Below are 14,720 nucleotides of genomic sequence, written 5' to 3' on the forward strand. Positions count from 1 at the left end.
GCTAAAAATTTCATTTATTTTTATTGTTAAAAAAGCCGATCCCATATATCAGCATGAGATATATGTGGCACCCCACGTCTAACTATTTAATATTTTATTACTCACGCCAATTTTTAATAGTATAAATCGATTAAAGTTTTAATAGAAAGAACCATTTTGCTATTTGATTTAATATATTAAAAAGTATTAATTTACTCATTTTTTAAGTAAAAAAAAATCTAATCCAAACCTTAATATAAAGAGCCTCCATAGTATTTTTTATCCATAAATGTACTATATTCAAACATAATAATGATAATATATTTTTAATAAGAGATACATCATGATTCATTGTCGGTCAATAAATCATATTAGAAATAGTGAGATGATATATGTGGGGATTAAATAATGGTGGTTGAAAATATGGGCTTCCATGTTCATTTGTAAAGAAGCTGTCCCCTTCTATTAATCAATGGCTTGGGGATTTGGGGCAGATATTAAACTTTTCTCATTTGCCCCTCCATTGAACCAAGTTTGGTATAATAAAAGAAAATCGATAATAAACTCAAATCCCAATATTATTATAATCTCGATTTCCTTGTAACATAAATTATTATTTTCCGGAAAGCTTAGGGCAATGGAAGAATACAAATACATGAAATACGAATAGCCTTGGCCCCGATTGCAAAGAAAATCCAAATTTCTTCTATTTGCGACGAAGGTAGTAGTTTGAACATGCATGAAAGTACATGATTGTTTATATGAATACGTCTATATGCAGATATTACAAAATAAGAACCCAAAAAAATATATATATGTACAAGGCAGCCCGCACATGCTAATGTTTTGTTAGTTAAGGGTGGAGACATGGGCATCATAGCCAAGGTAACTATCAAAGAAATGGAGACACCATATTCATATCTACATATCATCCCTTTCTTTACAAATATAAAAATATACTAAGTCAAAATAGCATGCTTTCTATGATTAAAAAATCGAGGAAGCTCTTATACTAGGAGTCTGATTACATTTTGTCTTCTCTACTAAAAAAATGAACAAATTGGTCCACGTAAGTTATATCAAAGAGCAAACATGTTCTTCTATAAAAATTTACCCGTGTACATTAGCATAAGGTACATGTAGCATGCACATATAACTATCTAGTTATTCCATCAGCCATGTCAATTTTTAAGAGTACAAATGAGTGAAACTTTTAACAGAAATGATTTGTTTGCTCTTTGTTGTAACATACAATAGCTAATTTGCCTTGAATAAATAAGGCAAAATACAATCTGACTCCTATTACATGGATCTCCATGATACTTTTACCGATTTTCTACACAACTTTAAGCTTCTCCTACCAAGTCTTTACCTTATATTTATCAGGACATGGATGTGAAAGTAGGATCCTCCAATATATGAAAAATTTCAAAAAGTAGGCCATTCTAGAAGACATAATTAACTCTCACCCGAGTCTAGGACTTACCGTTTGATGCGGGATTGAAGAACATATCTCCTATAAAAAGTAAAACAAGAAACATGAATGATATAATGGACATGAGCTACTTGGATATGATGCTAAGGATTGTTACAATATGAATTTCTCTTAAACAAAAAGACTTGGTTAAGGGATTGATATCGATAAATTCGTTCAATCCACCATAACTTTAAGCCAAGCCCGACGTCGAGCGAATGGCAAAGCGGTTTATTCTTCAAAGTAACAAAGTCAAAGTGTTGCAGCACATATAGAATCCATGGAGTAAGCTTGAAATCTAGAGAGAATTTTCTATAATTGGGAGAATCACAAGGACATTGAAAATTCATTTCAATATGATATGAAATGGCATACTTGTCAAATAAACTAAATCTCCAAATGGACACACATAAAAGAAGGAAAAAACAACTACCCTCTTCCATCATGCATCACTTCCTTCGACTTCTGATACGTTATCGAGGCACACTGAGACCTAGTTCTGTTCAAGTCGAGAGAAAGAAGAACCTTTATAAATTAGCATTAGCAAGTGCCACAAGAAAGAAACTAAACACATGGTTCAATGAATCATTAAAAATATTACGGTAAATTAAACTAGTAGTCACTCAGCTATTAGTAAATTTCTTTTCATTCAATTTTGTCGTTTTTGGTCACTAGCGGGCTAATGATGACAGTTTTTTTAAATTGACATAATAACAATTAGCAACTTTAACTCTCAACATTTATAAATTATATCAATTTAGTCTTGATTTAAAAAAGATTAACCCTCAACATTTACACATTGTGTAAGTTGTTTCTTTTTTCAGTTTTTTTTTCAGTGACACAATGTATATACATTGAGGGTTAAAGTTGTTATTATGCCAAATTTAAAAGCTAATTGTTATTATGCCAATTTTAAAAGCTACCACGATTAGTCAGCTGGTGACCAAGAAAGACGACATTGAATAATTGGGTGATCATTCTATAACTTTTCATAGTTGGGTGACCAAAAAAAATATATACTAATAGTTGGGTGATCGTTTTGTAACTTTTCATAATTGATTGACCAAAAAAGAAATTTACTAATAGTTGGGTGACTACTAGTGTAGTTTACCCAAAATATTAATTCTTTAAAGACGATCACTCTGGTACGGGAGAAAAAAACAGTATTTACTAACATATTTCAAAGCATGGTCAATACTCAATATTGAGCTAAGCTGCTTGCATTGAACACATTGAAACAATGAACAAATACCACTGGCAAAATTACTTGAATGTTGGCCGTCGATAATGAAAGACAAAAAAAATATCGTTGCATTACATGAAAATGCAGACCACTAAACTGCAGATATCAAACAAGTTCGAATGATCCTAATGGCCTTACATTCCTTACCATAGATGATCTCTTGCAACCAAAACATGGCGATCCATTTATACGAGTCCAAGTACATTGACACGTACATAATTATATGTTGCGGAAAGGATCGATTCGAGAACTCCGATATGACTACAAGTAAATTGACCGGAACGAAAAATAAAGTGAACACAAGGATTTACGTGGTTCGGCTTTAATGCCTACGTCCACGGGCAGAGGCGAAAAGAAATTTCACTATAACAAGATGAAGATTACAAGTGTTTTACACTCAAGACACAACCCGAGAACCTCACAACTCTCAACCCCTATAGAAAACCCGAAAGCTAAAATCCTAGCTTTCAAAGAACAAGCTTTGCTCTCTCTTGGTTTGGGATGATGAATATGGCTAATGAACCTCTCTATTTATAAGAGAGTTCAAGGACATAATTGTCCAAAACTTTGGCAAAGATTTGTGGTTGAAAATGGACACCAACAACCATCCACTAATCCACTACCACCAACAACCCACTACCAACAACAACAATCCACTACCAATTTTAAGCCATTTCTTAACAAATCTCCACCTTGGCTTGAAATTTACCAAGCTGAACATCATAGTGAATTCCTCGAACTGGATCACCTCTTCCAAACGCCTCTCTGGCGCTAATCAATCCCGAATACCTATCAAGTCCAAGCAATGCTTGAACTTATATGCAGGGATCACCTTAGTTAACATATCTGCAGGATTCTTCTCGGTAGCAACCTTGCTGATAACAATGTCACCTTGCGTAACATGTTCCCGAACAAAATGATATCTGACATCAATGTGTTTGGTCCGTTCATGAAACATCTGATTTTTAGTCAGATGTATGGCACTCTGGCTATCGCAAAATACAACAGTGAAATCCTGTTGTAAACCCAAACTGCTTACTAGACCTTTCATCCACAATGCTTCTTTCACTGCTTCTGCTAACGCCATATATTCCGCCTCAGTCGTAGATAAGGCTACGGTAGACTGTAACACAGCTTTCCAACTAATGGCTCCTCCAGAATAAGTGAAAACATAACCCGTCAGAGATCTTCTTTTGTCCAGATCTCCAGCATAATCAGAGTCCACATAGCCCGTGACACTGCTAGTGCAGTCACTCTGATCATATACCAAGCATAAATCTGCAGAACCTCTCAAGTACCTGAGAATCCATTTCACGGCCTGCCAGTGTTCCTTGCCAGGACAACTCATGTATCTGCTGACCACACTAACTGCATGTGAAATGTCTGGACGAGTGCAAACCATTGCATACATCACGCTTCCAACTGCACTCGAGTATGGAATGTGAGACATTTGCTGCTTTTCTTCATCAGATTGTGGTGACAACTCTGCAGAGAGTTTGAAATGTGGTGCCAACGGAGTACTCACAGTTTTCGCTTTATCCATGCCGAAGCGTTGAAGAACCTTTTCAATGTAGTTCTTCTGCGACACACGAAGCTTGCCCGCCTTGCGATCTCTGTGAATATCCATGCCCAAAATTTTCTTGGCAGCACCCAGATCCTTCATCTCGAACTCACCACTCAACTGCGACTTTAACTTGTTGATTTCCGACATGTTTTTGGAAGCAATTAACATGTCATCAACATACAGCAACAAATAAATGTGCGAACCATCTGAGAGCTTCCGATGATAGACACAAGCATCATAGTCACATCTTGTGTAACCATGCTGAATCATGAAGCTATCAAACCGCTTGTACCACTGCCTTGGGGATTGTTTCAATCCATATAAAGACTTCTTTAATAGACAGACATGGTCTTCTTTACCAGGAACTGTAAAACCCTCTGGTTGACGCATGTAGATTGTTTCCTCGAGCTCACCATGCAAGAACGCCGTTTTTACGTCAAGCTGCTCAAGTTCTAGATCAGACTTGGCCACCATGGCAAGTAATACACGAATAGAAGAATGCTTTACGACTGGGGAGAAAACTTCATTGTAGTCAATCCCCTCTTTCTGAGTGAAGCCTTTAGCAACCAATCGTGCCTTGAATCTAGTTGCTTCAACCCCTAGGATGCCTTCCTTTTTCTTGAAGACCCATTTGCAACCAACTATCTTCTGGTTACTTGGCGGCTTAACCAACTCCCAAGTATGGTTCTTGTGAAGAGATTCTATCTCCTCACTCATAGCAATTACCCACTGTGCCGACTCATCACACGTGACAGCCTCATTATAACTGGAAGGTTCTATACCAATGGACTCCGCCACACTGAGCGCGAAAGACACCAGATTAGCGTAACGCGGATTTGGTTTGATTTGTCTCTTCGTTCTTCCAGTGGCAATGCTATATGGTTTTTCTTGAGGTGACTCATCTTCATCGGAATCTTGCACCTCAACTTGATCATCCTGGACTGAAGTACCTTCCGTAGGAATTGGAGCGTCCACCTGACACTCCACCTGCTTATCAACACCGTGATCTCCCATTCTATCTGACTCCTCCTTTTCCCGGGAATTTGTGGTGGATCGAAGCATGGATGACTCATCAAAAGTCACATCTCTGCTGATGATGAACTTGGACGAAACCGGATCAGGACACCACAACCTGTATCCTTTCACCCCTTGGCCGTATCCAAGAAATATGCATTTCTTCGCCCTCGGTTTGAGTTTTCCCTCATTTACATGAGCATACGCAGGGCAGCCAAACACTCTTAAACCAGAGTAATCAGCAGGAGAACCAGACCATACTTCCTCAGGAGTCTTCAGCTCAATAGCTGTTGACGGAGATCTGTTAACCAAATAACAAGCAGTATTAACAGCTTCAGCCCAAAATTCTTCACCGAGCCCAGCATTTGATCGCATGCAACGAGCTCGCTCCAAGAGAGTTCTATTCATGCGTTCTGCAACTCCATTTTGTTGTGGTGTTCGACGAATAGTGCGGTGTCTCACTATTCCTTCATTTTTGCAGAACTCATTGAATTCACCTGAGCAAAACTCCAAGCCATTATCCGTCCGGAATCGCTTGATCTTCTTTCCTGTTTGATTTTCGATCAAAGCTTTAAATTGCTTGAAGTTGATGAGAACCTCATACTTGCTCTTCAGAAAATACACCCAAACCTTTCTCGAGTAATCATCGATAAAGGTAAGCAGATATCTGTAACCACCTTTAGAAATTGTCGGAGAAGGCCCCCAAAGGTCAGAATGGAAGTAATCCACTGTGCCTTTTGTCTTGTGAATCCCAGTGCTGAACTTTACCCGAGTCTGCTTACCGAAGACGCAGTGCTCACAGAAATTCAACTTTCCTGTACACTGCCCAGACAATAATCCTCGTTTGCTTAGCACCGATAAGCCTCTCTCGCTCATATGCCCGAGCCGCATATGCCATAACTTCGTGGTGTCAGAATCTAGATCATCTGATGATGACACTCCCGCAACACCTGTAACCGAGGAACCATCGAGGAAGTAAAGGCCCCGCTCCAAATTACCACGTATCACAGTCAAAGCACCCGAGAATATCTTGAGAACTCCACCTTCAGCAGAGTACCGAAAGCCTTTCTTGTCCAACGTACTCAAAGAGATCAAATTTTTCTTCATTTCTGGAATGTGCCGAACATCAGTTAGAGTTCTAACAATACCGTCAAACATCTTTATACGAACTGTGCCAATCCCCATGACTTGACATGCGTGGTCATTTCCCATTAGTACTGAACCAGAATGCTTCTCGTATGTTGAGAATGCATCTTTCGAAGTACTTATATGAAATGTAGCTCCCGTATCAAGAATCCATCTCCCACCAGCGTAAGAGTCGGATACTGCAAGAACGATCTCGGCATCACTTGAAGAATCTGCATCAGCTACATTCGCACGATCATTTTGTTGCTCCTGTGATTCTGATTTCTCCTTCCTTTTCGGACAATCTACCTTCATGTGCCCGTACTTCTTACAGTAGTAGCACTGTATTCTATTCTTGGACTGCGATCTAGGATGGCTTTTACTTGAACTTCCACCCTTTGCCTTGGATCTTCCTCGAGCAACCAAGTCTTCGCCTTCATTGTTTTCGACCACCTTACCAGTGATTTTCTTCCTCAACTCACTGGAACTTAAGGCATTTTTCACCTCCTCTAGAGTCAGGTCATCACGACCGTACATCATTGTATCAACAAAATTCTCATACGAGGGAGGCAAAGAACACAAAACAATTATTGCTTGGTCCTCATCATCGATTTTGTTATCGATATTATTCAAATCCATGATAATGGAATTGAATTTATCCAGGTGCTGGGAAACAGGTGTACCTTCCTCCATCTTCAGGGCATAGAGTCTTTGCTTGAGGTAGAGCCGGTTCGTCAATGACTTCGTCATGTACTTGCTCTCTAACCGGAGCCACAAACCGGACGCGGTTTTCTCATCCGCTACTTCTCGTAGCACTTCATCTCCTAGACATAGCAGAATAGCACTATGTGCTCTTTCTAGCATGTCATCCTTTTGCTCTTCCGAAAGCGTGCTTGGTAATTTATCTTTACCAGACAATGCTTTTAGCAATCCTTGTTGAACCAGCACTGCCCGCATCTTGATGCGCCATAAACTGAAACTATTTTTCCCGGTAAATTTCTCGACATCATACTTAGTCGATGAAACACTTGTAGCCATAATTTGGAACCTTTGAATGAATGATAATATTTTCTTCCTGATGTGAAAGATCAGACAAAGCTGCAGTCACAGGGCAATTCAGAAAATATTATCACTCCTTCAACTACGCTCTGATACCAATTTGTTGCGGAAAGGATCGATTCGAGAACTCCGATATGACTACAAGTAAATTGACCGGAACGAAAAATAAAGTGAACACAAGGATTTACGTGGTTCGGCTTTAATGCCTACGTCCACGGGCAGAGGCGAAAAGAAATTTCACTATAACAAGATGAAGATTACAAGTGTTTTACACTCAAGACACAACCCGAGAACCTCACAACTCTCAACCCCTATAGAAAACCCGAAAGCTAAAATCCTAGCTTTCAAAGAACAAGCTTTGCTCTCTCTTGGTTTGGGATGATGAATATGGCTAATGAACCTCTCTATTTATAAGAGAGTTCAAGGACATAATTGTCCAAAACTTTGGCAAAGATTTGTGGTTGAAAATGGACACCAACAACCATCCACTAATCCACTACCACCAACAACCCACTACCAACAACAACAATCCACTACCAATTTTAAGCCATTTCTTAACATTATACACGAATCATAATGTACATTCAGTTATTCATTTCAATAGGAGAAACCTACAGAGTCTTGCATCCCACTGTTCCATTAAAATCAATTGACAATAATGTTAAGAAATGGCTTAAAATTGGTAGTGGATTGTTGTTGTTGGTAGTGGGTTGTTGGTGGTAGTGGATTAGTGGATGGTTGTTGGTGTCCATTTTCAACCACAAATCTTTGCCAAAGTTTTGGACAATTATGTCCTTGAACTCTCTTATAAATAGAGAGGTTCATTAGCCATATTCATCATCCCAAACCAAGAGAGAGCAAAGCTTGTTCTTTGAAAGCTAGGATTTTAGCTTTCGGGTTTTCTATAGGGGTTGAGAGTTGTGAGGTTCTCGGGTTGTGTCTTGAGTGTAAAACACTTGTAATCTTCATCTTGTTATAGTGAAATTTCTTTTCGCCTCTGCCCGTGGACGTAGGCATTAAAGCCGAACCACGTAAATCCTTGTGTTCACTTTATTTTTCGTTCCGGTCAATTTACTTGTAGTCATATCGGAGTTCTCGAATCGATCCTTTCCGCAACAAATTGGTATCAGAGCGTAGTTGAAGGAGTGATAATATTTTCTGAATTGCCCTGTGACTGCAGCTTTGTCTGATCTTTCACATCAGGAAGAAAATATTATCATTCATTCAAAGGTTCCAAATTATGGCTACAAGTGTTTCATCGACTAAGTATGATGTCGAGAAATTTACCGGGAAAAATAGTTTCAGTTTATGGCGCATCAAGATGCGGGCAGTGCTGGTTCAACAAGGATTGCTAAAAGCATTGTCTGGTAAAGATAAATTACCAAGCACGCTTTCGGAAGAGCAAAAGGATGACATGCTAGAAAGAGCACATAGTGCTATTCTGCTATGTCTAGGAGATGAAGTGCTACGAGAAGTAGCGGATGAGAAAACCGCGTCCGGTTTGTGGCTCCGGTTAGAGAGCAAGTACATGACGAAGTCATTGACGAACCGGCTCTACCTCAAGCAAAGACTCTATGCCCTGAAGATGGAGGAAGGTACACCTGTTTCCCAGCACCTGGATAAATTCAATTCCATTATCATGGATTTGAATAATATCGATAACAAAATCGATGATGAGGACCAAGCAATAATTGTTTTGTGTTCTTTGCCTCCCTCGTATGAGAATTTTGTTGATACAATGATGTACGGTCGTGATGACCTGACTCTAGAGGAGGTGAAAAATGCCTTAAGTTCCAGTGAGTTGAGGAAGAAAATCACTGGTAAGGTGGTCGAAAACAATGAAGGCGAAGGCTTGGTTGCTCGAGGAAGATCCAAGGCAAAGGGTGGAAGTTCAAGTAAAAGCCATCCTAGATCGCAGTCCAAGAAGAGAATACAGTGCTACTACTGTAAGAAGTACGGGCACATGAAGGTAGATTGTCCGAAAAGGAAGGAGAAATCAGAATCACAGGAGCAACAAAATGATCGTGCGAATGTAGCTGATGCAGATTCTTCAAGTGATGCCGAGATCGTTCTTGCAGTATCCGACTCTTACGCTGGTGGGAGATGGATTCTTGATACGGGAGCTACATTTCATATAAGTACTTCGAAAGATGCATTCTCAACATACGAGAAGCATTCTGGTTCAGTACTAATGGGAAATGACCACGCATGTCAAGTCATGGGGATTGGCACAGTTCGTATAAAGATGTTTGACGGTATTGTTAGAACTCTAACTGATGTTCGGCACATTCCAGAAATGAAGAAAAATTTGATCTCTTTGAGTACGTTGGACAAGAAAGGCTTTCGGTACTCTGCTGAAGGTGGAGTTCTCAAGGTATTCTCGGGTGCTTTGACTGTGATACGTGGTAATTTGGAGCGGGGCCTTTACTTCCTCGATGGTTCCTCGGTTACAGGTGTTGCGGGAGTGTCATCATCAGATGATCTAGATTCTGACACCACGAAGTTATGGCATATGCGGCTCGGGCATATGAGCGAGAGAGGCTTATCGGTGCTAAGCAAACGAGGATTATTGTCTGGGCAGTGTACAGGAAAGTTGAATTTCTGTGAGCACTGCGTCTTCGGTAAGCAGACTCGGGTAAAGTTCAGCACTGGGATTCACAAGACAAAAGGCACAGTGGATTACTTCCATTCTGACCTTTGGGGGCCTTCTCCGACAATTTCTAAAGGTGGTTACAGATATCTGCTTACCTTTATCGATGATTACTCGAGAAAGGTTTGGGTGTATTTTCTGAAGAGCAAGTATGAGGTTCTCATCAACTTCAAGCAATTTAAAGCTTTGATCGAAAATCAAACAGGAAAGAAGATCAAGCGATTCCGGACGGATAATGGCTTGGAGTTTTGCTCAGGTGAATTCAATGAGTTCTGCAAAAATGAAGGAATAGTGAGACACCGCACTGTTCGTCGAACACCACAACAAAATGGAGTTGCAGAACGCATGAATAGAACTCTCTTGGAGCGAGCTCGTTGCATGCGATCAAATGCTGGGCTCGGTGAAGAATTTTGGGCTGAAGCTGTTAATACTGCTTGTTATTTGGTTAACAGATCTCCGTCAACAGCTATTGAGCTGAAGACTCCTGAGGAAGTATGGTCTGGTTCTCCTGCTGATTACTCTGGTTTAAGAGTGTTTGGCTGCCCTGCGTATGCTCATGTAAATGAGGGAAAACTCAAACCGAGGGCGAAGAAATGCATATTTCTTGGATACGGCCAAGGGGTGAAAGGATACAGGTTGTGGTGTCCTGATCCGGTTTCGTCCAAGTTCATCATCAGCAGAGATGTGACTTTTGATGAGTCATCCATGCTTCGATCCACCACAAATTCCCGGGAAAAGGAGGAGTCAGATAGAATGGGAGATCACGGTGTTGAGAAGCAGGTGGAGTGTCAGGTGGACGCTCCAATTCCTACGGAAGGTACTTCAGTCCAGGATGATCAAGTTGAGGTGCAAGATTCCGATGAAGATGAGTCACCTCAAGAAAAACCATATAGCATTGCCACTGGAAGAACGAAGAGACAAATCAAACCAAATCCGCGTTACGCTAATCTGGTGTCTTTCGCGCTCAGTGTGGCGGAGTCCATTGGTATAGAACCTTCCAGTTATAATGAGGCTGTCACGTGTGATGAGTCGGCACAGTGGGCAATTGCTATGAGTGAGGAGATAGAATCTCTTCACAAGAACCATACTTGGGAGTTGGTTAAGCCGCCAAGTAACCAGAAGATAGTTGGTTGCAAATGGGTCTTCAAGAAAAAGGAAGGCATCCTAGGGGTTGAAACAACTAGATTCAAGGCACGATTGGTTGCTAAAGGCTTCACTCAGAAAGAGGGGATTGACTACAATGAAGTTTTCTCCCCAGTCGTAAAGCATTCTTCCATTCGTGTATTACTTGCCATGGTGGCCAAGTCTGATCTAGAACTTGAGCAGCTTGACGTAAAAACGGCGTTCTTGCATGGTGAGCTCGAGGAAACAATCTACATGCGTCAACCAGAGGGTTTTACAGTTCCTGGTAAAGAAGACCATGTCTGTCTATTAAAGAAGTCTTTATATGGATTGAAACAATCCCCAAGGCAGTGGTACAAGCGGTTTGATAGCTTCATGATTCAGCATGGTTACACAAGATGTGACTATGATGCTTGTGTCTATCATCGGAAGCTCTCAGATGGTTCGCACATTTATTTGTTGCTGTATGTTGATGACATGTTAATTGCTTCCAAAAACATGTCGGAAATCAACAAGTTAAAGTCGCAGTTGAGTGGTGAGTTCGAGATGAAGGATCTGGGTGCTGCCAAGAAAATTTTGGGCATGGATATTCACAGAGATCGCAAGGCGGGCAAGCTTCGTGTGTCGCAGAAGAACTACATTGAAAAGGTTCTTCAACGCTTCGGCATGGATAAAGCGAAAACTGTGAGTACTCCGTTGGCACCACATTTCAAACTCTCTGCAGAGTTGTCACCACAATCTGATGAAGAAAAGCAGCAAATGTCTCACATTCCATACTCGAGTGCAGTTGGAAGCGTGATGTATGCAATGGTTTGCACTCGTCCAGACATTTCACATGCAGTTAGTGTGGTCAGCAGATACATGAGTTGTCCTGGCAAGGAACACTGGCAGGCCGTGAAATGGATTCTCATGTACTTGAGAGGTTCTGCAGATTTATGCTTGGTATATGATCAGAGTGACTGCACTAGCAGTGTCACGGGCTATGTGGACTCTGATTATGCTGGAGATCTGGACAAAAGAAGATCTCTGACGGGTTATGTTTTCACTTATTCTGGAGGAGCCATTAGTTGGAAAGCTGTGTTACAGTCTACCGTAGCCTTATCTACGACTGAGGCGGAATATATGGCGTTAGCAGAAGCAGTGAAAGAAGCATTGTGGATGAAAGGTCTAGTAAGCAGTTTGGGTTTACAACAGGATTTCACTGTTGTATTTTGCGATAGCCAGAGTGCCATACATCTGACTAAAAATCAGATGTTTCATGAACGGACCAAACACATTGATGTCAGATATCATTTTGTTCGGGAACATGTTACGCAAGGTGACATTGTTATCAGCAAGGTTGCTACCGAGAAGAATCCTGCAGATATGTTAACTAAGGTGATCCCTGCATATAAGTTCAAGCATTGCTTGGACTTGATAGGTATTCGGGATTGATTAGCGCCAGAGAGGCGTTTGGAAGAGGTGATCCAGTTCGAGGAATTCACTATGATGTTCAGCTTGGTAAATTTCAAGCCAAGGTGGAGATTTGTTAAGAAATGGCTTAAAATTGGTAGTGGATTGTTGTTGTTGGTAGTGGGTTGTTGGTGGTAGTGGATTAGTGGATGGTTGTTGGTGTCCATTTTCAACCACAAATCTTTGCCAAAGTTTTGGACAATTATGTCCTTGAACTCTCTTATAAATAGAGAGGTTCATTAGCCATATTCATCATCCCAAACCAAGAGAGAGCAAAGCTTGTTCTTTGAAAGCTAGGATTTTAGCTTTCGGGTTTTCTATAGGGGTTGAGAGTTGTGAGGTTCTCGGGTTGTGTCTTGAGTGTAAAACACTTGTAATCTTCATCTTGTTATAGTGAAATTTCTTTTCGCCTCTGCCCGTGGACGTAGGCATTAAAGCCGAACCACGTAAATCCTTGTGTTCACTTTATTTTTCGTTCCGGTCAATTTACTTGTAGTCATATCGGAGTTCTCGAATCGATCCTTTCCGCAACAAATAAGGATAGAAAAGGGCCATGTTGAAAAGAAAAGAAAAACCAAATGTTACAGAAGCTGAATCTAAATCAAAATAGAGAGTCATGAACTTATTATGATAATATTCGTATTATATGAGGATCCTAGTAGGGGTATAGCATACACAGAAAGTCAACATAGCTAGAGTTTGCATTTCCAATCATATTAATGTAGCTGAATTTAATAGACTTCAAATTTGACTAACAGAAGAAGAACTATCAATCATGCTTTTCAATGCTTAATTGTTTTCTTACTTAATTCAGAATAACCCTTTATGTAGTTCAGTATTCTCTTGGTTTATGTTCAAAAAAGCTAAAACTTATATATTAAGAGCTGTAGGTTTTTTTTTAAAGGTGGCCAACAAAGAACATATAAGTGTTCACAAATTGATAGCTGTAGACTGATAAGTGACTGGAAATGAATATTATGGTTATGAGATAAGACTAACATAAACAAAACAGCGTTGGCATTGTCAATTAATTATGGAGTTTAAAAAAGTACAAACATTGTGGAGATTATCAAACTCCTGGATTTGCACTGCAAAGCATACCCTGAGACAACGACCTGGAGCTCATTGAATCAGTTCCTAGGCACGACTTGAGCCGAGCTGAAGACACTGCTGAGTGAAGTGGCAGCAGAGATTGAAGACAACCCAATCGAGAAACAGACCTGAAAAAGTTTAGTAGCACAATCAAATGGTGAATTTGAATGAAACCCAAATTTGAAAAAAAAAAAAAAGAACAGGAAAATAGAAAACTACAGAGCTTGCCTAGAAAATTTGGGAGAAGAAGAGCGAGCATGAAGGAGAGGAGAGGCGAGACTGGGTTTAAGGGTTGGCTTGTTAATGGTAGATTTGAGGATAGAAAATGTTGGGTTTGAGATAGATCTAAAGCGCGACGCCATTTTTGAGAAGCAAAGCAAGAGTTTGAATGCTGGGCGAGAGGATTTTTAAGGGAAAAAAGAAAGGAGAGAGTTCAAAGGGCTTTTGTGGGTTTTTAGATTTTATTTGGAGGGAAGGGAAAAATATTTTAGCTTTAGTATTACTTGGATAGAATGACTCACATGTTTTATTAAGTTTTTTCATTTTAAATATTTTTATAGTATTAAATTATATTATTGCCATTAATGTATATTGTTGACCCTAAATTTAATTATCGAGCTGAGTTTAAACTTAAATGTGCACAAATTTAATCGAGTTCAAGTATAAAAATTAATAAGTCAACTTAGTATGCTCAAGTAACTCAATTATATCTCGCATTGAGTTTAAGCTTAGAAAAATATTTGATCAAATTCATGCCAAATATCAAATTTCAAATTGAGCTCGAATTTACTAACAAACAGTCTTCAATTATAAAAGTTAGACCGATTCAAATTATTTCGTAATTTTTTTTAAAAAGATTGTGATGCATTGTAAACGAAACACGTAGTTGTATGTTCACGTAATAATTGTATGTTTACGATAAATGTATACAAACGCGTAACTCTTT

General features: G+C 39.7%; 1 protein-coding gene across 3 annotated transcripts; it reads right to left on the bottom strand.

The window, feature by feature from the left end:
* Window positions 1-1,739: 1,739 nt before the first annotated feature.
* Window positions 1,740-14,253, bottom strand: LOC121202975 (protein NONRESPONDING TO OXYLIPINS 2, mitochondrial). Of its 3 annotated transcripts, none has more exons than XM_041099046.1 (3): window positions 14,003-14,253; window positions 13,784-13,902; window positions 1,740-1,952 (listed from the first exon to the last, which is right to left on the bottom strand). In XM_041099046.1, the coding sequence occupies exons 1-3, from the start codon at window positions 14,134-14,136 to the stop codon at window positions 1,927-1,929; spliced, it is 279 nt and encodes a 92-aa protein (XP_040954980.1). In that variant the 5' UTR covers window positions 14,137-14,253; the 3' UTR covers window positions 1,740-1,926. The 3 variants fall into 3 exon arrangements, with proteins under 3 accessions (XP_040954980.1, XP_016720412.1, XP_040954979.1); XM_016864923.2 differs by having other exon boundaries at window positions 1,887-1,952; window positions 13,739-13,902; XM_041099045.1 differs by lacking the exon at window positions 1,740-1,952 and having other exon boundaries at window positions 13,642-13,902.
* Window positions 14,254-14,720: the final 467 nt, after the last annotated feature.

Source organism: Gossypium hirsutum, chromosome D08 (assembly GCF_007990345.1).
Source record: "Gossypium hirsutum isolate 1008001.06 chromosome D08, Gossypium_hirsutum_v2.1, whole genome shotgun sequence".
Lineage (NCBI taxonomy): Eukaryota > Viridiplantae > Streptophyta > Magnoliopsida > Malvales > Malvaceae > Gossypium > Gossypium hirsutum.